The 26,558-nt window shown below is 43.8% G+C and overlaps 1 protein-coding gene across 1 annotated transcript in view; it reads right to left on the reverse strand.

The window, feature by feature from the left end:
* Positions 1-1,241: 1,241 nt before the first annotated feature.
* LOC127585040 (ras-specific guanine nucleotide-releasing factor RalGPS2-like) overlaps positions 1,242-26,558 on the reverse strand; it is an 81,662-nt gene continuing 56,345 nt past the window's right edge. The window contains exons 9-19 of the mRNA XM_052042169.1: positions 22,211-22,348; positions 21,231-21,321; positions 20,936-21,000; positions 19,463-19,568; positions 18,055-18,200; positions 15,113-15,170; positions 12,670-12,757; positions 10,739-10,831; positions 8,386-8,491; positions 6,656-6,747; positions 1,242-2,224 (exon numbers count right to left, since the gene is read on the reverse strand). Of these exons, the coding sequence (XP_051898129.1) occupies positions 2,195-2,224; positions 6,656-6,747; positions 8,386-8,491; positions 10,739-10,831; positions 12,670-12,757; positions 15,113-15,170; positions 18,055-18,200; positions 19,463-19,568; positions 20,936-21,000; positions 21,231-21,321; positions 22,211-22,348 (1,013 nt within the window). The 3' untranslated portion in view covers positions 1,242-2,194. The remainder of the gene's footprint in view (positions 2,225-6,655; positions 6,748-8,385; positions 8,492-10,738; positions 10,832-12,669; positions 12,758-15,112; positions 15,171-18,054; positions 18,201-19,462; positions 19,569-20,935; positions 21,001-21,230; positions 21,322-22,210; positions 22,349-26,558) is intronic.

Raw genomic sequence — 26,558 nt, forward strand, 5'->3', positions numbered from 1 at the left:
GTATTACCTCCACCCGAGGTCCTGCCACCATTGTTCGTTCAGTTTTAACAACAGTGTAAGCCCACTGCAGGGGTGCAAAATTCCTGTAGATCTGATGAACCCATCTAATTCTGAGGTGCTGGGAATATTTTGACTCTCTCATTCCTTCCTCTCCATCATCACCAATTTGGAGAAAAAAAATCCAGGGCAAAAGAGAATGGAATAACCACAATCACCAGAGAAACAGTATGAATGAGACTGAAGGCTAACAAGTCCCTGGAACCTGAGGGATGTCAGAATCAGATTAACATCTTTATATTTTACAATTCCTTTGTGTAACAGCCTGAGAGCCACTGGTCCGCAGAGAAATGGGTGCAGTGGGAATCCCATGCCAAAGTTTTTCCACAATTCACACGCTAAACAAGCATACTTGATCATCCCACCCACACAGAAAATCAGTTACCCCACACGCATGATTATCCCCGATAAACACACACACTACTGCCACAGAGTTGGATCCAGGTTCTTGCTGGATGGTGATTTGCTAATTTGGAAATTATGGAGGTGGTTGAGGGAGAGAAGGAAAGGGAACAGAGATGGAACTAGACACTGAAAAGCACTCAATGGTTTTTGTCATCAGTGCAGCAGTGAACCACAGTCAATATTATGTGGTGATAAGAGATCAAAACTGCAATGCCCATAGCAGTCGGTAGACAATGAGAGCCACTCATCTGAGCAGGACAAAATTGGAATAATATTCAACAATACAAGAATTGGACTGCAAAAACAAGCCTAGTAATTTGAAGAGATTCAAATAAATTACCATTTTCCAATTACATCCTTATAAGTGTAAGGCAATACGATGAAGAAAGTCAGTTCTCCATCTAAAGCAGCATCTCTTTCACCACAAGCAGTGCCACATGTTGTCAGACACCACTCAGGAGGTCAAGTGTGGGAATAGCACACTGGTGGTGTAGGATGAAGGAACTTACAAGGGACGAACATTGAACAAACCGAGTGCCTCACCTGAATGATGTACTAAACACTAAGACTTCCCAAGGAATGAATAGACCACACAGTCGACACAGAATAGACACACACATGCAAGCATGTGCACACACAGTCCAACACTTACACATATTAAACAAGTTCAGTAAGAGTGAGAGAAACAATTACAAGCCAGACAGCTCATTGCAGCCCTTTTACTGGGGTAAAAATAACAGGTTAAAGACTTGACTGAAAAAGAAATAAATCTCCACGAAAAAGCATCAAGGACTTTTATTTGTTGTTTTGAGCCATTTCCACCAGCATTTTATGCAAGAGATGTATTTTACTTTGTTGTTCCATCATGCTAAGAGTTTTGTTTGGACAGTGCTCCTTTCAAAGTGCTTTGACAGTTCCTCAATCAATTGATGTGTTTCAAGAATAAGCAGACCCAGTTTGCCAATGCCCAGGACAGCTAGGACTTATAAAGTGTTGGCAGGGTATGTTAATCTTCAGCTCCCCATGCCCTTGATTGCTTGGATGCATGCCTGGGATTCCTGATAAATGTTCCCTATCCGAGGTGCTCCAATGTTTGAACAGTAACCAAATGGAAGGTGACTCCATAACATAGACATTCTCCAAACTCACAGCAGCAGTGTTACGACTGAGTCTCAAGGGCAAGTTGTGTTTCCCTCTAGTAACTCAAGGTTGGTAAGAGGGACAATGATTTTATTTTAAATTAGAGAGCAAAGTAGCCCCAGCCTGCCCACGTTTAAACCATTTGTACAATATGGATTAAAGCCACACCTGGGCAAAGATTATCAACAGGAAATCCTCAATGCAGTGTCAAAGTTGCACAAACGCTGCAAAATATCTCTAAAGTCCCTAAAAGATTGGTAAATATTCCCCCCAGTCACAAAAACAGAAACCACACCAAAATCAAATTTCCCAACATGTTGTTGCTAGTCATTATCTTCCATCAGCACTTTGTTGGACAGTAACAGGACTCCGTTTTATCTCATCTTTCTGCTCTGCTTGAAATATCACTATTGCTCGGGTCTCTGGATCTGCTCCACAACGGAAGTTTCGACAGGCTGATAAACCATGCTGGCAGACGGTTTAATTAGCTTCCCAAGATCAGGCACATTTGCACATCAAAGAGCCATCCTCTTATTTAAATCTATAAATTGCAGCACGATCTCCATCTCTCCCTCCATTAGGATTCTTGGACTCATTCAAAAGACATCAAGTTTGTGGGAAGCTGCAACAAAAAAATTGTAAAACCATAAGAAAGAGGATCAGGGCTAGGCCATTCCGCCCCTTGAGCCTGCTCTACCATACATCATGGCTGATCCAACTGTCTTCATCCATTTTCCCACCGTCTCCATAACCCTTGATTCTCTTCTCACTGATTAAAGATGCATCTCAACTTTGAATATACTCAAGGATTGAGCTTTCACAGCTTTCTGAAGCAAAGAACTACAAAGCCTCTCAAACTTTTCGGAGAAGATGTTCTTCCTCATCTTAGCTATAAACATGCACTCCTTTATTCTGAGACCATTCCCTCTCATCCTAGACACTCCCATGAGAGGTAACATCCTCCCCAGCATTTACCTCATCAAGCCTCGAAGAATCTTTTGTTTCAATATCACCTCATTCTTTGAAACTCCAACTTGTTCAACTTTCCTCACGAGACAACTCCTCAATCCCTCTTAGTGAACCTTCTCTGAACTGCCTCCAATGATAACACATCCTTCCTTAAAGAGACCAAAACTCTCCACAGTACTCCAGATATGGCCTCACTAGCTCATTGTACAGTTGTAGCACAGCCTCCCTACATTTATACTCTAATGCACTTGAAATGAAAGCCGACGTTCCATTAGCTTTTTCGATTACCAGCAGCATTTTATGGTGGCTTTCCATATGTTATGTACAAGAATCCCCAAATCACTTTGTGCTGCAGCTCCTTGCAATCTTTTTCTATTTAAATATTGTTTTACCATTCTTCTTACCAAGGTAAATAACTTCACATTTTCCTACATTATATTCCATTTACCAACTTTTTCTCCGTCACTTAACCTGCATCTCTCTGAAATCTGCTTACATCATCTTCCCAGCTTGCTTCCCCCTCCACCCCCCACTTTTAAACCATCAAAATTTTGGCTGTTGTATATTTCCTCCTTCCTTTAAATATATTGTGAACAGCTGAACAGCTGCAGTCCCTGCGACACCTCACTGGTTAGACCATAAGATATAGGAGCAGAATTAGTCCATTCGGCCCATCGAGTCTGCTCTGCCATTCGATCACGGCTGATTTATTTTCCCCTCTCAACCCCATTCTCCTGCCTTCTCCCCATAACCTTTGACACCCTCACTAATCAAGAACCTATCAACCTCTGCTTTAAATATACCCAATGACTTGGCCTCATATACCCAATGTCTGTGGCAATGAATTCCACAGATTCCCACCCTCTGGCTAAAGAAATTCCTTCTCATCTCTGTTCTAAAGGAACGTCCTTCCATTCTGAGGCTGTGCCCTCTGGTCCCAGACTCTCCCACTACTGGAAACATCCTCTCCACGTCCACTCTATCCAGGCCCTTCAATATTCGGTAGATTACAGGGTGCCAACTTCAAAATGACTCTGTTATCCCTACTGTTGCTTCCTGCTGGTTTGCTAATCCTCTATCCTTGTCATATTACCTTCAATACCAAGAGCTCTTGCAAAGTAACCCCAGTGGCACCCTGTTGAATGAGATTAGCTTAGAGGCAAGTTTCAAGATTGGCAGCAAGCTGAGGAGGGATAGTAATCTGTGGTGATGGTGGGGCTTAGCTGCAGTGCCCTTGTGCTTGGGTGGCCAGTTGACTCACACAGCACTGCCACTAGGGGAGGAGTCTGCAGGGCATGAAGTCATTGCCCGGCAGCAGTCAACTTCAAGGATACTCTACTGGCTGTGAAGTGCTTTGGGACACCAATGTTGTGAAAGTCAACATCAAGGCCTACACCAATGCAAGTCTTTCCTTCTGAGTCAACACAGCAGACAGAATATACCCCTTCACTCACACAAAGTATCAAGGGCACATACTGAGGGTATCAGGGAAAAGTGATGCCAGATCACTACCTGTGGACAACACCATAGTCCTGAGACGGCAAACTCGAGGACAGGAATCTGGACTTCTTACGGTGTGCTCTTTGTCACTCCAATATGTCAGAGTTGTACAGCGCAGAAACAGGTCCATGCCGACTTTTTTGCCCAGGTACATTAATCCCATTTTCCCCCATTAGATCTGTATTCTTCTATGCATTGCCTATTCAGCTGCCTGTCTAACTGTCTCTTAAACATAGTAATTGTATCCGATTCCACCACCTTCCCCGGCAGTGAGTTCCAGATGTCAACCACTATAGAAAAAAATTTCCCCTCAAATCTCCTTTAAAACTGCTTCCTCTTACCTTAAACCTATACCTTCTTGATTTTGATACCCCTACCATGGGAAAAAAGATTCTGACTACCTACCCTATCAATGCCTCTTATAATTATATATACCCCTATCAAGTCACTGCTCAGTCACCTTTCCTCCAGCAAAACCAAGCCCAGCCTTTCTAGAACTAAAGTCTTCCAATCCCAGTCTACCTCCTGGTGAATCCCCTCTGCAATCACTCCAGTGCGACCACATCCTTCCAATAGCATGGCAACCAGAACTGCACACAATACTCCAAATACGGTCTAACCCGTGTTTTGTACAGTTGCAACATAATGTCCCAGCTCTATGCTATGCTCAGACCTTTGAAGGAAAGCATGCCTTATGCCTTCTTCACCATCCTGTGTAGCCACTTTTCAGGGAACTATGGACTTCAACCCCAAAGTCACTCCGTTCATTAACACTCCTTAGCAACCTACCACTTACTGTATGTGACCTACCCCAATTTGACTTCCCAAATTGTCTACCTGCACTGCACTTCCTCTGTAGCTGTGACACTTCGCTCTGTACTGTTATTGTTTTTACCTGTACTACCTCAATGTAACTGCACTGTGTAATGAATTAACCTGTACGATCGGTATGCAAGACAAGTTTTTCACTGTACCTCAGTACAAGCGACAATAATAAGTCAATACCAATACCAAAAATGTATCACCTCGCACTTGTCAGGATTAAATTCCATTTGCCAATGCTCCACCCAACTTTCCATCTGTTCTATATCCTGCTGTAGCCTTGGACAACCTTCCTCACTCTCCACAACATGAACTTTCATGTCATCCACAAACTTATTAATCATACCTCCTTCATTCACATCCATGTTGTTAACATGCATCACAAACAACAAGGGTCCCAGCACGGATCCCTGTGGTACACCACTGGTCACAGACTTCCAATCAAAACAACATCCTTCCACCACTACCTTCTGCCCCCTATTACCAAATCAATTTTGGATCCAATTAGCCAGTTCACCTTGGATCCCATGTGTGTTAACCTTCTGGACCAGCCTACCATGTGGGACTTTGGCAATTGCCTTACTGAAGTCCATATAGACAATGTCTACCTCCCTGCCTTCAATCTTCTTAGTGACCTGCTCAAAAACTCAATCAAATTAGTGAGGCAGGATTTCCCTCACACGAAGCCATGCTGACTATACCTGATTAGTCCTTACCTTTCCAAATTCCCTTAAAACTTTCTCCAATAATTTACCTATCATTGGTGTAAGGCTAACTGGTCTGTAGTTGCTTGGTTTATCTCTGCGGCCCTTCTTTAACAACATTGGCTATCCTCCAGCCTTCTAACGTCTTACCTGTGGCTAACAAAGCTGCAAGAACCTGTCAGAGGCCTAGCTATCTCCTCCCTTGCTTTCCATAGCAACCCTGGATAAGCGTCACCAGCCCCCAGGGATTTATCAACCTTTTGTGTGTTCTGTGACCTCCAACACCTTCTCCTCCTTAATACTGACCTGCTACAGATTATCCACATACCTCTCCCTGGTGAACACAGATGTGAAGTACTCATTTATGACCTCATCCACATCGCCTGGCTCCACACACAGATTACCCCTTTGGTGCCTAAGGGGACCCATTCTTTCCCTGGCTCCCCTCTTGCTCCTGATATACTTACAGCACAAGTTGGGATTCTCCTTAACCTTACTTGCCAAGGATATTTCATGGCCCCTTTTTGCTCTCCTAATTTTTGTCTTAAGTTCTCTGCTACATCTTCTTTATTCCTCAAGAGACACCCTTGATTCCAGTTGCCAATACCTGCTATACGCTTCCTTTTTTTCCCCCTGACTAAACCTTCAATATCCTATCATCCAAAGCTCCCTAATCTTGCCTTCATTGCCTTTCACCCTTATGGAACATACTGGCCCTGAACTCTTACTAAATCTCTTTTAAAAGACTGTCATTCGTCAGCTGACATTTTATCTGCAAGCATCTGCTCCCAACCCATCTACGCTTGGCCCTCTCTTACACTATTGAAGTCGGCCTTCCCCCAATTCAGCACCTTAACTTGAGGACCAACCTTATCCCTTTCCACAACTACCTTGAAGCCTACAGAATAACTGATCATGGACCCCCAAATAGATCACCTGTCCAGTTTTATTTCCTAATTAATAAAACATTTAGTGGCTCTAGCTCTTACACATTCAAACCTCGACATTATCTTTGGGATTAGAGGAAGCCCATTAGTCTTTGATTGGGATGCACTTGCCTGCCTCCAGTTGCTCTTGCAAGCCCTGCTCAGGTGCTTGAACCATAGCATCGCATTCATTCTGCTGTCTGCCTGAAATTTATAGGAATTCCCTGCTTTGGAAACAGAAGGAAACTCAAGGCAGTTTTGGACCACAATTACACAGCACAACACAAGGAAAAGCATCAACAATTTGCAAAACAGGTAACAGTAAAGGCGATAAAACTAAACCCACTTTAACACTGCATTGTCAATACTAACATGGATGTATGTTTGTTATTGCCTAATCTTTTCCAGGTTATAGAGGAAATAGAAAGTGGCAGATGTGTAACCACATTAAGGTATTGTTGAAGCGATGGTGGAGAATATGATGAATGGATGAAATGATTTGGTGGGGGCGGGGTGGGGGGTGGGGAAGGGGAAGTAGGTGAGGAAAAGAAGAGTCTGTTTCCCCTCCTGCTGTTCATTCCTTCACAGTTACGTGGAAAATATCAGAGAAAGTATGGTCATCAAAACAGGCTGCTCAAAAAGCAACACTTGGTTTGGTTTTTAAACTTGGTCATAGAACTTTTTAAACCATGACCAACTTTTTAAAACTTGGTCATGCAACACAGTAACCTGAGGGCATAGGTTTTAAGGTAAGGAGTAAGAGATTTAGTGGGTGGTTTGAGTGCGGAATGCACTGCCTGCAAGGGTGGTGAAGGCAGACGCTCTCATAATATTTAAGCATCTAAATGAGCACTTGAATCCCCAGGGCATAGAAGGCCAAAGACCAAATGCTGGTAAGTGTGATTAGTATAGATGGGTACTTGATAGTCAGCGTGGACACGGTGGGCTGAAGCGCCTGTTTTTGTGTTGTATGATTCTATGAGAAATGAGCCATGACCCATCAAACATCAAGCACCCATTTTTACTCTAATCCTACCCTAACCCATTCTATTCTCCTACTCTTCCATCAAATTCCCACACACCCAGCACCCAGATTCCGCCATTCACCTACACACTTGGGGCAATTTTACAGTGGCCAATTAATCTACCAACCTGCACAATTTTTGGGAGGGGATGTGGAAGAAAGCCCACACTGTCATTGGGGGAAACACGCAAACTCCACACAGACAGCACTGGGTCAGGATCACATGACTGTACTGCCCTATACTTAAACTCCATTCACTTTGGAGACATCACAGGACTGAGGGGAAGAGAATGACAGCAGGGCAGCAGCCAGAAGTCCCACCCGACCCAGTGTGTAGAGAGGTTCAGGAGTGCCGTGCACTCTCTTCTGGCAGGGTGAACAGTGGTTAGTCATTGACAGCTACTCAATCTTTTTCATAACTTAGAAACTAACAGCTGATTGTAAACTGGTCCTTAGTTTGTCAGCAGCCCAGATTCTGGTAAACAGGAATGTACAGGATAGGAAGAGACCACAGTGGATCATTTGGCCTGTCAGTGAACTGACCCTCTCCCAATCCAGACAGACAGACTGTGGAACCATATTTGTCAAGGCTCCTTACTGTGTGATTACATAAAGGGACATTTTTAGGCTGTCCTCTTCTGGAGGTATTTCACATGATGTAACCACATAAATACAAGCAGTTTCTCAACCAACCCTACTGTTAATATTAGCCTTGAAGAAAGGCAGGAAGGGCTGGATTGAATGGATGAAACACTAAGAATTTTCTTAAAACTCCTTGCACTCTTAAAGAAACGGGATCCCAGATTTTCAATAGAAAGTGAAGGCAGCCATGACTCACCGTGTTCAGGGTCCATGAGCTGGAACATGTCCACACTCTCTGGATCTTCAAGCAGAAGAGGTATCCAACCCACGATTGACAACCTCTTGCAGAAACTCGACTTAAACTGCTCCACAAAATCAAATGATGAATTCAGCAATTTAAAACAGTTTAAAATCCCTTTACTTCAGACTGAATTAAATAAAATGATTTCAGTGCTTTGAACTCTAACCTCTGTTTCCCACCCTCCCCAATCCCATCTCAAACCACACCACCACCACCCCCCCACCCCAGCTCCACCAAAAGAGACAGATTAGTCTAATGCATTTGGCAAAGGGAAAATACAAGGGAAAAGTAGGATCAGAGAAGTCCAGGAACTGAGGGATCTTGGAGTACATGTTCTTAGCTCCCTGACCAGTGGGTGGTTAAGAAGGGATTAAAGACTTTATTGGCCAAGGCATGGAATACAAAAGCAAGGAAGTCATGCTGGACCTGCTTGCAATGCTGGTTAGATGACAGCAAGAATACTTGGTACAGTTCTCGGCACCATACTATTGGAAGGATGTGATATCGCCAGCGAGGGTGCAGAGGAGATTCATGAGAAAGCTGCCAGGGTTAGAAAGGTTAAGAGACTGGCCAAATTGGGGTTGCCTGGAACTCACTGCCTGAACAGGGTTTAGCCAGAAACATCTAAACCATTTGAAAAGTGTTTTGAAAAATTCAGAAACCCGACGAGCACTTGATGTACTGTAATCTAAAAGGCCAAGGGCCAAAGGCTGGGAAGTGGGATTAGTCCGACTAGGTCTTTTTCAACTAGCAGGGTTACAATGGACCAAATGGCCTCCTGTGTGGCACATACAGGAAGCTACTCAGACCTTTGCTGACACTTCAACAGCACCTCCCCAACCTGTAGGTATTGGTATATTATTGTCACTTGTACCGAGGTACGGTGAAAAACTTGTCTTGCACACCGTTCGTACAGATGAAATTCATTACACAGTGCATCGAGGTACTACAGGGTAAAAGCAATAACAGAGCACAGAGTAAAGTGTCACAGCTACAGGGAAGTATATTGCAGGTAGACAATAAGGTGCAAGGTCATAACAAGGTAGACTGTGAGGTCAAGAGTCCATTTCATCGTATGAGGTTGATGCCGTTCAATAGTCTTGTCACTGTGGGATAGAAGCTGTCCTTGAGCCTGGGGTACGTGCCCTCAGGCTCTTGTATCTTCTGCCTGATGGGAGAGGGGAGAAGACCTGTAGCCTTCACTCTTAAAGGACAAAGCCCGCAAGAATATGTGGACACAACCATTGCCAGTTGCCCCCCTCCCCGAACACTATCCTGTCTTGGAAATTACCACCATTCCTTCATTATCGCTGGGTTTAAATCCTGAAACTACAAAATCACTGTGAGAGGACCTTCCCATGTGTATTGAAATGGTTCAAGAATGGAGTTCAAAACCCACATTCTCAAAGGCAATAAGCGATGGGTATTAACTGCCAGCCTTGCCAGCAGTGCTCACGTTCCATAAACACAAAAAATCCCAGGTGCTTATTCACAACATTTCTGGGAAGTTAAAGGAAAATTAAGGAAGACAACTTGTCTAGATACATTTATTGGAATAGTTTATCATTCTGGTCAGTCTGCATCAACTGCCTCCAAGGTAAGTTGATTAAATATGGCTTTTTATTTTAAATTTAAAAAGCCGAATTTAAATCTACCAGATGTGATGGGATAGGGGTTCGTTGCCGGATTAACAGGCCTCTAGATGTTAGTCCCTTTGCCTCCACAGATGCTGCCTGACCTGCTGAATTCCTCCAGCAGTTTGCTTCTTGCTCCAGATTACAGCATCTGCAGCTTTCTGTGTCTTCCTGTCACTACTTTAACCTGTTTATTCCCTCCCTGGCAGCAGAACGTTGCTGTGATCAAAATCTTTAAACTGAAGATAATGTAGGTGGAGAGAAACTATTTCTTGTTGTAAATGGACCAAAAACAAAAGGACACAATCTTAAAAACACATATGGGGCATTCAGAATGGAAATTGGACGACAAAGGGTGATAGAAATCTGGAATTTAGACCATCAAAAAACTACGGATGCCAGGCCTCAGGAGAAAATGCTCCTTACCAAGATGGATGGATCATTGACGAGTAAGAATACTTAGAAACACGGAGCAAAGGCAGAGGAATGAAACAGACACAATCCAACTGAATGGACAAGGGGCTGAATGGGGTCTTCCTATTCCCAAGTGGTATTGGACGGAAGGGCCCACAAACTGAGGCAGCCAGATAACTTCTTCAACCCAAATAATGAAAAACGACCCACTTTTCTCAGTTGGGTTCAGGAAGGCAAGTCTCTCTCCCAACAACACTGACCTGTTTTCTTTCAGTTGACTTCAGGCTTCTGGCTCCATAGTAGACTAACTGGCAGTCACAGAGTGCAACCCAATACGTCGTCCACGCTGCCACCTGAGTTAAGGCAGAATAGGCTGATGTTTAAAGGTTCCTTCCACTCCTTTACTGAGCCTGTGTTACACTCAGCTCACAGTCCACAGGCCTCTCCGGTGAATGAGCTTGCTGATTTCTGATCGGGAAAACTCAATTGCAAACTTATTTTAAGGGCTACTTGGAGTCCAAAGTGTTGAAAAAAGACATGGGATATTTCAGAGGGAAGATTTCATCCAATAAAATCTATACTACCATGTGTCATTGACTTTTTTTGCAATCATATCACAAATGGTTTGAAGAGAACTGAAAGAATCAAAGCCTATGAACAGGGTTCAGAGGGTGGGCCACAGATATTTGTTGTGAACTTCCTTAACCCCCTAAAATTGGGGATGTTAAATGCTCTTAAGTCACACTCCAGCCTTTAGACTGAGTGGACATACTTCGTGCACATAAGAAAATAGAAACAGGAGTAGGTTATCTGGCCTCTTAAGCCTGTCCCACCATTCAATATGATCATGGCTGATCTACCACAGGCATCATCTCCCCCACTGAGCCAGTTCAGTATTCTTCAACTCCAATACCCACACTTTTATCTTGCAGCAGGAATCACAAACAGTGTGGTGGGTGGTCACCAACTCTCCTGCATGAAGACTTTCCAACATGCCCCAACCCATTCCAGTTCACCATCCCAGACCAAGAAACCATTCTTCCCTCTCCACTAAATATTTGACAGGCATAGCTGGAAGATCAGCAACACAGCGAAATCCCCGAATTGCCAACAGTTCAGAGTTTAATCTCAGTGATGTAGATTTCTACAAAACACCACCCATTGCAGTACAAGGGATGCAGTTGGAGGCTCCCAGTTACCAGCCTGACACCCAACCGAGACTCAGAAGGAAGAGAAGGCCCAGTCCAAAAACTTAAACACAATTGAGGCTGACACTGCGGAACGGCTGCATACTCCCTCAATACTGTTGTTAAATCTCATAGCAAATGATCAGTCCAGTGACACAATTTCTCATAGCTGGTGATCTCTATCCAGCATCCCGGCTAACTTAATCATTATTACACTGCTGGTTTTTGTTTGGAATTTACTCTGTGCAAATTACTGTTGGGTTTCCTACGTTACAACAGAGACAATGCCAGAGAAAAATTTCACCAGCTGCAGATTACTTCAGGACATCATAAAATGTTTACAGAAATACAAATCTTTTCTTCCTTTCACCCTTATCATGAGACCAGATGGTCAGCAAGGTGCAAAGCCTCAAACGTTGGCTGTCAGGCTCAGTTCAAAGACCAGTGTGGAAAATATTCCACCCATAGGACAAAATAACTTGGAAGGGTCAAAGTGTCCTCAACCTGAAACGTTAACTCTATTTCTCTTCCCACAGATGTCACCTGACCTACCGTGTTTCCAGCATTTTGTTTTTATTTTAGATTTCCATTTTCTGTAGCTTTTTTAAAAATGATTTTCATTTAGAATAGAGAGGGGTCAGTTATACCACCAACAGGCTCTTGCTCTCTGATCTAAAAACGGAAAATGCTGGAAACACTCAGCAGGTCAGGCAGCGTCTATGGAAAAAGAAACAGTTAACATTTCAAGTCCAGGATGCTTCAATAGGACTGGGAAAGAGAGAAAAACAAGTTAGTTTTCAGCAGCAGAGGTGGGGGGCGGATGGGTGGAACAAAGGGAATGTATCCCCCAGGGCAAGTCCGAATGGGACAATTACAAGCACATGGTGCATCTTTGTTTCTGTAATGTGATGTTAATAGCGTTAATCAAACAATCCAACACCCATCCCTCTCTGATAACTGGCTAACAAAGTCAATGAGAGGCAGCGTAGGGACTACTTCCCTACCAGTGGTTTCTTGCCGTTCTTCAGGATGATTTTCCTCCGCAGAACACTTTCAATGGTTGCACACCCTTGGCCATCAGGTAATACAGGTCTAAGAAGAGCAGAGCAAAGCTGGAAACTATTACTCCTAAATCAATGACACAACCTTGATTATCCAGTACTCTATAACCCACATCCTAACTCGCAAACACTCATCCTTCCCACTCTCATTCTATCAGCTATCATTCCCACTCTCCCCCTCCCTTACCTGCCTATCAATCCCCTCTCACCTGGATCCACCTGATAACCCACCAGCTCTTGCTCCACCTCTTCCCCCCACCCTTTTGTACTGGCCATCTCCCCTTTCTTTCCTTCCAGTCCTGACGAAGGGTCTCAACCTGAAACATCGACTGTCCATTTCCTTCCACAGATGCTGCCTGACCCACTGAGTTCCTCCGGCATTTTGTATGTTGCAAACACTCATCTGCATTCAGCCCTATGCTCACTGACCTACATTGGCTCTTGTTTGAGTCATGCCTTGAGTTTAAGATAATTGTCCTTGTTTTCACAGTTTCAGTAGTTTGTAACCAGGAATACACGTGCCCCAGACGGGGTGGAGGTAGCAGGGAGTCTGAGAGGCTTTAACTAATATTGGAGATAACTTGGTTGGAATTTCACAATAAAAGCATAAAATAAATAAACACATACTTCCATATTTCCACGACACAGGACGACACTCAGCCCATTGAGTCTATGCCGGCACACAGAACAATCTCATTCTCTGACTAATTTTCCGTAATCTATTCTCTCCACATTCCCATCTACTTGCCCCAGATTCTAACATGTACTTATACACCAGGGGTACTTTACAGCAGCCAATCAACTTACCAATCGACATGCCTTTGGGACATGGGACAAAAACAGAGCATCCAGGGGAAACCCACACAGTCATAGGGAGAACTTGCAAGCTCCACACAGACAGCACTGGTCAGGATCAGACCGGACTGTCAGTGCTGTGAGATAGCAGCTTTACTAGCTGTGCCATGGTGTCATACTCAGCACATTAGCTGCTTGTAGTGCTAGAAATCCCCAACAACTTGGAGTACCCTGTGCTGTCAACAGGAACTTATGGGGACGTAAGGCACATCCCCTACCAAGTGCAGACAAGTGGGGTTTACATTCCAAAAAGGTTGGGAACCACTTCTCAATGATTTTGACCCTCTCTATTTCTAAACTCTCCTCCAGTATCTCTGCATTCTGTCAGCTCTACCCTCCTGCTCATCAAATTTAATCGCTCTGCAATTGGCTTCAATCCAGGGGAAGTTGATGGGAATGTAGGGAGATTAGGTTACAGGGAAAATTAGTACCGGAATGGGATTGCTCTGTGTGTTGGCTGAAGAAATCCTAGCCAGGCTAGTCCCACACCCAGCACTTGACCTGTGCTCTCGTAGGTTATGGCACAAATATTCATTCAAAGAGTAAAAATAGAATTCAGTTTTGGTGTTTGGTGCCATTGAAACTGAATGTCAAAGGCTATTTAAACAGAGGACTATAAACAAGCCCCAATCCCTTTTCATTGACACTTTCTTTGCCTTGGAATATAAGGGCAGCACATCTATATTCTACCAAGATACCCGAGTAGTTTAACCACATGCTCTCCCTGTATGTTACCACTGACTAAAATCAAGGACATTGACCATCACTGTACCAGACTTCTCACTGAAGGTTACATACCCAACTAGATTGCTGCTGTAGCTCTGCATTACCCATGTAACAGGACCCAGAGAATGATACAGTCGATTCCTGCACAGAAACAAATCCCTGTGAACATACCCTCAAGGGGTGGGTAGTGGGGAAGAGAGACAAAAGACTATTTAGCTCTGAGCCTACTCCACCAGCGAGAACACAGCCAATCTGTAGCCTAACTTTACCTACCCACATTGGCACTGTATCTCCTAACACTTCTGGTTAGCAAACACCTATTGACCTGGGATTTAAAAATATGAATTGACAGAGCACTCACTGCTCAAAGAGAGATTTACAACATAAGAAAGTAGCTATTCAGCCCTTCCTGTCAGCTCTGCATAAGATCATGGCTTCACCACCCAGCCTTGCATCAAGAAATGTTTCCTAACTTCTTTTCTGAATGGCTTTGCTTCAGCTTTACAATTATACTCCCTTGTAGGCTTGTCCCACCCGCAGAGATGTGCTTTCTATCCACCTATAAACCATATTAAAATGAAGACGACTTCAAACTCCACTTAACCCTCGAAATTCCACAGGAAGTGAGCCCACTTCATAGAACCTCTTCTCATATGCATAGTCCAAATATTCACCCTGATCTACTTAGGGACACTGAATCATGAGCAACTTGGAATTCATCACTAGGCTCCCTCACTCCTGTAATTGGAATATCCCATCCACCCAATGCAACAACCCAACCTCATACAAATGCGCAGTCTCTCACCTTTCAAAAGCTGGCCTCGTGCTTTTCTCGTCATCATCGCTACTTTCTTCTTGGAAAGCTGCAAGTAGTAAGAGTGCATCACAACCCTTTCACACAAACAATGTCCTGATGTAGGGTTTTGACCCAAAACGTCGACTATTCCTTCACACGCCACACCCCCACCCACAGATGCTGCTTGACCCACTGAGTTCCCCCAGAAGATTGCCTGTTGTTCCAAGATTCCAGCATCTGCAGCCTCTTGAGCCTCCAAGCCCTTTAGCATTTTCTCCCCCTCCATGCATTTCGGTCACTGGGGGAAAAAGTGTGTCAGAGATGTGGCAGTGAAAGGATCATGTCCAAGGACGGCAGAGTGGTGCAACCAGCAGAGCCGCTGCCTTAGCACCAGAGATCTGGGTTCAATCCTGTGTGGAATTTGCATATTCTCCCTGTAACTGCATGGGTTTCCCCCCACGTGCTCTGGTTTCCTCCATGTCCCAAGATGAGTGGGTTGGTAGGTTAACTGGCCACTGTAAATGATTAAGTGGTAGAACCTGGGGAGGGGGTTTTAGTTGATGAGAATATGAGAATAAGAAATAGGATTAATGTAGGACTAGTGGAACTGGGTGGTTGATGGTCAGCACAGACTTGGTGGGCTGAAGGGCCAATTTCTATGCTGCTTCTCTTTACATCCCGATAACTCTAAATTGGCCTCCCCACTCTCCAATGAAACTCAATGGAAGTGAACCCAGGACTGAGTTTATTTTGGTCTGCCTGAAACTATGCACTTTTCTCACATTGAATCACAAATCTTCACTACAGGGTGAGGTCTTTGGCTCTTCATGCCAGCCCAAGTTCTCCAGTCTAATTTCATTTCCATGATCTTAGTCCAGAGTTTTGTAGGCTGGCACATCATGTTCCACCCAGTACTTTTGAGGTCCAGACACCCACCACTGCCTGGGTGAAAAAAAAATATTTCCACAAATCCCCCCGTGTAAACCTCTTCCCAATTTGAATGAAAGCTTGACTTCGAGCCTAAGAGTTTATTAAGTACCTGTGGGGGGGGGGGGGGGGGGGGTGGGGTGGGGAGAGCGAGAGCGAGAGAGCAAGAGAGCGAGAGAGCGAGGAGCGGCTGGAGGTAACGTTTTAGGTGATGACCAATTCTTGATGAAAAGTCATCATCCCGAAACATTAACTGCTTTCCTCTCCTCAGATACTGTCAGACCTGCTGAGTACTTCTGGCAATCTAGCTGTCAATAATTCGAAGTCCAACATAATGTGTGCTGAAGTGGGACAGAGGTACCATTAAGCACATGGTTCTTTAGTGTCCTAAGGTATGAAATATGACCCTGTGGCCACTCCACTTGATACTCTGCTCAATTTCTGCTGGTAGCTACAAAATTTAACCCAAGAAACTACACCTGGTAAGGTGGGAGAGGAGGAAACTGCTGGGTCTCACAAAATTATCCTATGGTAATGAACTTACAGTGAATTGCACACTTGGTTGAGGTTAGTTCAGTGATGGGGAAGACAAGAAGGTACAGGGGTGGGAAGAAGTAGTATTCCAGCAATGTGGGATTGCTGTAGTCAACTCAACCAAAAACAACATGGATTTTTATGTAGAAAGATTTGAATAGCCTGTCTTCAGACCATCACAAGATACTTTACACCAAAATGGTATTCTTTTGCTGTAATGTTGGAGAAACAACACTCAATGAAAGATGACCTGTCTTAAATTTTGAGGATAATTGTTCACTCCAGGACACCAGGATAAACTTCCCTGCTCTTCTTTGAAATACTGCCATGAGATCTTCTGCATCAGCCTGTGAAAGTAGATGAGACCTTAGCTCGATGTCACATCCAAAAGATGGCAGCTCATGTCAGTGCCAGTTAGAAGCTTATAGGTGAAGTTCCTCTAGAGCCTTATCTGCTCTCCAATGTTGTACTGAGGGACTGCTGCACCGTCAGGATTGCCGTGTTTCAAATGAGATGTTAATCCAAGTGGATGAAAAAGATCCCATGATATTATTCCAAAAAATTGCAGAGGAGTCAGAGTTGTACAGCATAGAAACAGGGCCTTCAGCTCCCTGTGCCTGTGCCAACCAATCACACCTTACCTATACTAATCCCACTTGCCTACATTAACTCCATCTCCCCTCTATGCCCTGCTCATTGAAGTACCTGTGACAATGCATCATAAATGTTATTACTTTTCCTGCCTCCACCACTTCCTCTGGTAGCTCATTCCAGAAACAACTACTCTGTATGAAAAATATACCACTCTGATCCCCTTTAAAACCCCTCCCTCTCAGTTTAAACCTATGCCCTCTAGTTTCAGACACCCCCTACCATGGGAAAACAGACACTGACTATCTACCCCATCCATGCCAATGTCTGATAACTGATCCCTTGAGTCTTTTGGTTTCCCACAGGCTGCTGAACTGTTGAGAGGGGCTTCCCTGGGTGCTCAACTACGAGTTCAACTAACAAAGAATAATCAATAGAACACAGAATCTGAGGTATGGACCTCAGTCTAAGGAGCTTCCAATAAACAACAACAACATATTATGTTGCGTATTTAAGCTAATGAAAGAGTTCCAAAATGATTCACAGGAGTAAAATCAAACAAATTAACATACATCTTTATATGAGATACAAGGATGTACAAGAATATAAGTTGATGTACAGAGGGACCTTGGGTGCAAGTTCTACCCATTTTCCTGGCCAACATTTAACATTCAATATCTATCACTAATAAGAAAGTAATTTTCCAGTTGTTACCACAAGGAACTTGCTTGTACACAAATTGGTTGTTATATCTTCTACTCCAGTGACTACACTTCAAGGATTATTTCATTGGCTGAGGCCGTGAAATGCATTATGGAAATACGAACCTGAACATCTACAGAAAGGAGGAAATCATTCGGACAGGCAGTGGTCCCATGCAACACCTGGCCATGACTTACCCTGAGAGTGGTCACAGGCAGGCTGGCCCTTAGTCTGCATCACCCACAGCAAACTGTCTTCCATCACACTATCATCCAAGAGACTCCGAGGTCGACTGCTGGGGAACGTGGCTCCCTTGGGGTCTGTGATACTCACCCGTCTACCACTGTACAAAATAGGGAGGGACACGGTGAAGATACTTAATCTGAAGCCACCCATAAAACAAAACTAAACGAGTCAGCAATGGTGGGACGACGGTTTGACCTTCAGTGCTGGTCAGATTTCTCCAGCTCCTTCCATGACTAACGTCTCTATGAGGTGCAAAGCAATGGCAGGAAACTAAACAGATTTAATAAAACCAAAGGCTCATGACAGAAGCTTCCAACTGTCCAGTCTACCAGAACGAACCTGACTTTCAAGTGGAGTCCCACCACCTGCAGTGTGGGACAGGGATAATCCCTGACCTCCAGCAAGGCACCAACAGGGGATGGGAGAACCCCACCCCTTGCCTCCAGGAAGGTGGCTGAGGGTTTCTGGGGTTGGGGGGGGTGGTGGTGGTGGAAGCCCCCACTTGCCTCCAAGGAAGAAGTGGTGAAAGATGGTAGTTAGGTTATCGGGCTAGTAACCAAAGATGTGGATTCACAATCTAGAGACCAGAGTTCAAATCCCATCATGATGGCTATGCAATTATAAATTCAGTTAATACCCTGGAATTTAAAACCGTCACTAGTAATGATGATCACACAAAACTACCCAGTTGCCCAATGTTGATCACTAATGTCCTTCAGAGGCAGAAATCTGTCACCCTTACCTGTCAGGCCTATAAACTACTCAAGGCCCAGCATCGTGGTTTACTCTTAAACAGCACCAAGCGGCCTGGGAAGCCACTTAGTTCAAGGTCAATTATGGACGGGCAATAGCTGTTGGCCTTGCCTGTGATGCCCAGATTCTGAAAAACAAAGACCTGGGCAAAAAGGCACCCCAAGACTTGCTCTCCACCCATTTACCTTGAAGTCAACCCCTACCACCTACAAATGTATACACTTGCACACACACATCCTCCTCCACTGACAGGGACTCCATTCACAAGTTAAATAAAATTAAACATTCTTGAAAGGAAATGATGTCCTTTAACACCCCTTCACATTGAGGGAAGCTTTGTATGATGTACAATGTCATTTTGCATTAGGTGGAAACTCAGGATGGTTCTGTTTCTCCAGAATCTCCCCTTGGCCAGTTTTAACTGCACTGAAGACTCCACCATACAGTGCCCAATAATGTGTCAAAGAACCACCTCAGGAGTGTGCCACTGAAGGCTGGTGTTATGCAGACACTTGCAGTCCCATTTAGCAGCTCTCATGGATGACAAGATGCACAATTACAAACAGATACTTGCCAATCACCTTCAGAGTGGAGTCCGTCACTTACTTGTAGTCAGCGCTCTGCCATTTCCTGTGACCACGCATCAGGCACAGACACATGGTTGTGGCATCGCCATCAGAATATTCAACTACCTCAGTGGAGGAGAGTGGGCCTGGGACAGAGGAATGGATGGAGTTTAGACAGAACTTGTTACTCCATTCAACGTGAATTCAGAAATAACATCCTCCTGCCAGAACCAATTTTCTTTCCTCCTCACTCATCCTCATCCATAGGTGTCAGCACCTCTCATTTTCTAAAGAGTTTTGATGCAGCGTCCATTTCACCGTGGGGCAAATCATTTCCCATAATAAAATCTTTTCAGTGTCAACAGTGGCTCAGTGGATGGCAGTCCCTTTCACCCCTCTGACTCAAGGTTGTGGGTTCAAGTTCCCATTGCAGAAATGTCAGTACAAAAGTGCAAGCTGATACTCCAGCAAGACACCAGGAGAGGACTGCCGTCATAGCGGTGCCATCTTTCAGGAGGAAGGTTTAATCAAGGCTGATCAAAAAAGATCCCCCAACATCATTTCAAAGAGAAACAAGAGCTCTCTGGTATCTTGTCCAATTTTCATCCATGTTCAACATCACTAGATCATCTAGTGAAAACAATGTTGTTTATGCAAGCTGCAATACAGCAATAGGTACACTTCAGAAGTACTCTGTTGGTGGGAAGATGCTTCAGGACTTCTGAACGTCATGAAAAGGTCCTGCTCAGATAAGAGCTCCTCTATGAGAAGTTTCACCTCCAGCTTTTCTAGAGTGACATTCTCGAAATACACTATACTCTCAGCTATCCAGCTTCCGTAGGGAATGGAGGATGCTGGTTGCATCAGAATTGCTCAAAACAAAACTATATCACACACTAATATTCTATGCAATAAACCTTTAAATAAATTGCCAAACTATATGTCATCTCCTTACCCTTTTAAATAACAACGACTTACACTGCAATTCTATATTTTAAGGCCAAACAGTATTAATGTAAAATGCAGCAAAAATAAGTCAAATGAACGACAGTACTCACCTTCATGACGTGCCAAATCTTCAGAGGAAGTTATTGGTAATCAGCCTACAAATGCACTGCCCTTGTGTACAAACGTAAATAGACTAAACATGTCTTTTTACACTTATTTTGCATAACACTTGAAATAAAATTCACTGTTTAAGATTATTTTGTTTTTATGGAAATAAACTCATGTAGGCTATGTATAGACTTTTGCACATAGCCTAGCATGGACTAGGCTACTACTTAATCTAAAATCACTTAACTGTAAATGTCAAATTCTGCATGTGTCAGAACCCGGTGCATTAAATTCAAAGTTACATTTTTGATAAAGTTTTAGAAAATTTCTTAATATTGTTAGAAAGTTTTGCCAGCTACATGAGAAATGGCAGGCCAACAAGAGTTTACCGTAATCAGCCTCAACTCTATGAATTACCAGTTTATCAACAGTTTAGCACAAAGTTGGAGCTCCTCACCTTCAGCTTCTCTTTCAGAGACTCGACGCAGAGTACATGACACAGGTTCGATCATCAGAGACAGTCTGAGGAAAGATGCCAAATCATTTGGGAGTCCCATTAAAGAATATTGAACAATAATACAAGGAATTACTCTGGAATTCCACAAATCTTGAATGAGTCAATGTTCTGGAATGCAGCCAGTGTTTATTTAACAGTAAAAGTTCAACCTCCCTCTCTGTCTTCCAATTCAACAGGAAAAGTAAAAAAAAAACACCCTTGGAGAATTATATTGAAAGACAATGGCAGAACACACCTGTAGTTGTCTTGCTCCAAGAAGAATTGTAGCTCCTCAATGTATCTTGCAGAGTTCAGGTACTTCTGGATATGAAGCAATGATGGAAGATCTATAAATAATTCAAGTTAGAAGATAATTGGGAAATAATCAAAGCCCTTTCAACATGCAAGTATGACTCTGACACTGGCGGTCACAAGCTCTGAAAAAAATACTGCAAAAAGCCAAATAATGCAGATGCTGGAAATCAGAAAATTAAAATAGAAGATACTCAGGTCAGGTAGCATATGTTGAGAATAGGGAAAAACTAGTTAACATGAAACATCACTAACCCAGCCTAACAAGTCCCACGGCAGATCTGCAGGCTCCATGCCGTTGTTGGGACAGGTTCTTTGGATCGCTGAATGCCCTTTTCATTGCAATGCATGCCCTTTGCCTGTTCCTTGAGAGACTCAAAGTACATAGTGCCTTCTGGATGCTTCTCCAGTTTGAGCAGTCATAGCCCTGGGATTCCCATGAGCTGATAATGTTAAATTTTTCTCCCCAAAGAAACTTTGCTATCAGTCTTGAAGGATTTTCTCTGTCCTCCCGGAACTTGGCTGATGTGACAAAGCTTGGAGTAGGGTGCTTGTTTTGGGAACTGATGTCAGGCATGCAGACAATGCAGAGCCTTGATGCTGAAGGTGTTGGCCAGAGGGAAGACAGTGATATTGGTTCACCTATCCTGCCAATGGATTTGCATAGTACTCTAACTTTACAAGATTTCAAATGCAGTAGCTGTCTCTTATTCTTTGTCCTTTATTATTCAGTCATGTGAAGGTGCTTCTTCGACTCCTGCCCAAACAAGTCGTTGAATGGGAGGGGGAGGTGAAGGAGGGATGAAGAATAGGAAAGCAAGCGAGAAAGCAAAAGAAAAAGGAGAGACAGACAGAGGAGTAACTGAACAAAGAACAGCAGCTACGTCCTTAGTTCTATTTAGAGAGCACCCGACAAGCTATTACCATATACACAGAACTGCTGAAAGTCACTGATAACCCGTAAAACTTTGTTGATCTGATCACAGCGATGCTCATCTTCTAGGATACTTTCTGCAGCTGGATATGCTGCATCGATGTAGGTGAGATCAGACAGGTGCATCCCTGGAAGAGAGAAACAGCCACAGTGAAGGGCTTTCAAAGGCAGATCTCCAAGTGTAGGAGTAGTCCAGTAGTAGCAGTAACTTCTTGAAGCAAGACACAAGGGAGCTGGAGGAACTCAGTGGGTCAGGCAGCATCTATGGAGGGAAATGGACAGTTGACATTTCGGGTTGTGACCCTTCATCAGGACTGGAAGGAAAGGAGAGATAGCCAGTATAAAAGGGTAGGTGGAAGGGGTGGAGCAAGAGCTGGCAGATGATAGGTAGATCCAGGTGAGGGGGGGAGGAATATGGAATCTGATGGGAGAGGACAGTGGACCATGGAATAAAGGGAAGGAGTTGACGAGGGGAACTGGTGGGAGGAGTGTGTGGGTGATGGGCAGAGGAAAGAGACGGGAGCAACTTTTTGAAATTATTTTCAGAGAAACTGAAGTGTGGTATTAGTCAGTGGGACCTGTCCCACACAGAAAACCACATAGGTAGGGCAGGATCAATGATTGGTAGGTTTTGATGATTGTATGTGCTCGGAAAGTTTAGGAGATGTGGGAGACTGCAGATGCTGGAACCTGGAGCAACACACAAGCTCTGCAGGAACTCAGCAGGTCAGGCAACATCTGTGGAAGGAAATGGTCAACTGTCCATTTCCCTCCATAGACGCTGCCTGACCCACTGAGTTCCCCCCGTGCTTTGTGCGTAAGCTCAGAAGGATGATGGCACTAATATTATTACAGATACTTCCCCAACCAACACCACAAACAGATATTTGTTTGCTGTTCATAGGAGCCTGCTGTGTGCAAATTAGTTGCCATGTTCCCTTTAATACAGCCTTAGTTATAACTCAAAAGTACTTCACTATCTGACATGCTCCGTGGCATTCAGCAGTTGTGAAATAATTTGTCCCTTCCTTTGCTTAGAAGCCAGGATCAGGCATAGACAGCAGGATGTGGATCAGTAAAGTCAAAGTATCATGCAGCAAGGAAACAGGCTATGCCACCCAACTGGTGCATGTCAAAGTCCTTTGATCCTGTCCCACCTATTTGCTTTTTCCCTCAGCAGAACAGTTCCCATGGACTGATGCCACACTTTAGTTTCCAACAGTAACCAACAAGGCAAATTGTCAGATGGCCAAGTCAGAAAGAATTAAATTCCTTAAAAGGTTGGAACTTTGTGGCCACACAAGACTTTAATCCCCTCAATCAAGGTGGTTTGCAAATCTTAATCCTAGACTAAATGTAGAGCATGCCGAATTTATTGCACTGTCCAGTCCTTGGAAGCTGCATCTGATGTTCAAGAAAGCTCACGAGCACCTCTACTTCCTCAGGAGGCTAAAGAAATTCAGCATGTCCCCTTTGACAGTCAACAATTTTTTATCAATGCACCATAGAAAGCATCCTATCTGGATGCATCACAGCTTGTTGTGGCAACTGCTCTGCCCAGGACCACAAGAAAGTGCAGAGAGTAGTGGACACAGCCCAGTGCGTCACGGAAACCAGCCTCCCCTCCATGGACTCTATCTATACCTCTCATTGCCTTGGTGAAGCAGTCAGCATAATCAAAGACCCCACCCACTCAGGTCATTCTCTCTTCTCCCCTCTCCCATCAGGCAGAAGATACAGGAGCCTGAGGGCATATACCACCAGGCTCAAGGACAGCTTCTATCCCACGGTGATAAGACTATTGAACAGTTCCCTTATATGATAAGATGGACTCTTGACCTTGCAATCTACCTTGTTTGACCTTGCACCTTATTGTCTACTTGCACTGCACTTCCCTATAGCTGTGACACTTTACTCTGTATTCTGTTACTGTTTTACCCTGTACTACCTCAACGCACTGTGTAATGAATTGATCTGTATGAAAGGTATACAAGACAAGTTTTTCACTGCACCTTGGTACAAGTGACAATAATAAACCAATACCAATCTGTATATACCTGGATTACAATGGCCCAATGTAAACATTGGTAGCATAACTTCTCATTATATCTTGGATTAGACATTAAACCAAGGTTCCATCTCCCTTTCTGGTAATAATCACATGGCACCACTTCAAAGGGCAGCAGTGTTCCGGGGACAATATTTATCCCTGTCAACATGACTAAAACAAATTACCCAGCCAATTTCACAGTGCTGTTTGTGAAAGCTTGTGGGCACAAAATTGGCTGCTGCATTTCCAACATTACAACAGCATCCCCACTTTGAACTTCAACAACTGTAAAACACTTTGACACGCCCTGAAAGAGACACGAATGTACAGAAATCCAAACATTTCTCTCTGATAGTTAAAATGTTCAGAATAACAGTGAATTTCAAACAAACAAACTCTCTTCCGCCATTCAAAATGATAATTTACATCAATGGGAGTCTACCAACAACCTCATCATTGGAGGCTTCTGTGCAAATCATCAACATTCAAGGAGATGTTTCTGTGTAAGCTCTGAACATTTTCCAGTACAGTCTTTAAACATATCCCAGTGAGAATGCTCACAGGAGAAAATAGAAGCTTCATCCCAATGACAGCAATCAGGAAACGTAATATCAAAAATCATTCTGGCTGCTGGCCAGTGTCATGTGTCCTCCTTCTCGGCCCTTTCCAACATCTCTCCCTCCCACTCCCAGTAGAAAAATCCAACCCATTTGTTCAACCACAAAACAATCCTCCAGGGGCTGGTGATGGACGAGAATGTTTACAGCACTTCTGGGACTGGGGAACATGGAAGAACAGAGAAGATAAATTGCTGCAGCAGTACAATCCCTAGCACGTCCCAGCCCATCACTAACCCCTGCAAATTCCTTACATTCGATTCCATGTTGTCCAGTCACACAGGGAATGAAAGATTTATGTAGCACCCTTCCACGAAGTATGTTTGAAATATAATCACTGTTGTAATGCAGAAAAGCAGCTCAACCTGCACACAATAAATTCCCAAAAACCACCACATTATAAAGAGAAAACAAATGTGTTTCAGTGATGTTGCTAGTCAAGTTGGTCAGCAAGTTGAGTGGTGGACCATTTTAAGGGATGGAAGGAAAATAAAGTAATTTGCCTTGGCTGGTTGGTTGAGTATCACTATTGTTGCCGAGAGAGGAGGCTATAAACCCATCAACCTAGAGAATGGTGCTGGATTGGAATTGAGAACAGGCCACAAGTTTTGAAACATAAAAAGGGATTGAAGTGAGGTATTACATGGCAAGCTGGTGCTTGAAGAATTGCAAGGGAAGAAAGATTTGGTCATTTTCCAAAGCTTTGTTTGAAAGGGCAAAAATTTCAATACAAAAAGCCTCCAGCAATCAAACCTGATCAGTACCAGCAATTCCAGTGGACTTCTAACACCATGGCAACAGTTACCAGATGTCAGTGATCTGGTTATCATCACCCAGTGCAGTATCAGCTAAGGGGGAGGTGGGATGGATGCCATGCTGAAGATACAATACACAGGAAAGCCATTTATCACAACAGCATGAATAAATTCTCCAGGTCTCTCTAATCTCCTCCAGAGAAACCAGAACTCCTTTAGTTCTGGCCTCGTGCCCAAATTCAATCACTTGTCATGAGAGGCTATGCCTTCAGCTCCCGAGGGCCTTAGTTCCTGAATGCTCTCCCCAAATCTCTCCACCTCTCCTTCCTGCAGGGTGGTCCTTAAAACCTTTATTTCTGACCAAGAGTTTGGTCATGTGCCTTAATAACTCCTACTGTCACTCTGTTTGATAACCATCCTGTGACATGCCTTCAGGAGGTTTTCCCCGCATGTTAAAACTGCTATACAAATGGACTCTGTTGTATCTTCATTCTTAAACCAAATGGCAATATCTTCAGCAGCTTAACAGTGGTGTTAGTGAACCTCTCGTGCATAACACTCAGTATGCATATTATAGCATCACTTTAAATATGAATATTGAAAGCAGTTAATACCATTTCCTCAGCAGCCACGGACTAGCTCTAAGCTCACTTACAGCTCTGGAAATTTTCAGCTCTGTGAATCCTTTGGTAGAGTAAATAAACACATGGTCTTGAGTTTTTAATTTAGTGAGCCATTGTTTAGATGCAATGGCCATTGACCTGAATGTATACATTAACATCTGCTCTCATGACCATTTATGGAAGCCCATCACAGACTAGCTTGGAAAAGAATTCACTAATATATGCCAATTCCTTTCCCTACCTCCTTCCCCCATCCACCCTCCCTGAAGACACAGGCTCTGGCTGCACCATGT

The sequence above is a fragment of the Pristis pectinata genome, chromosome 31 (genome assembly GCF_009764475.1).
Source record: "Pristis pectinata isolate sPriPec2 chromosome 31, sPriPec2.1.pri, whole genome shotgun sequence".
Lineage (NCBI taxonomy): Eukaryota > Metazoa > Chordata > Chondrichthyes > Rhinopristiformes > Pristidae > Pristis > Pristis pectinata.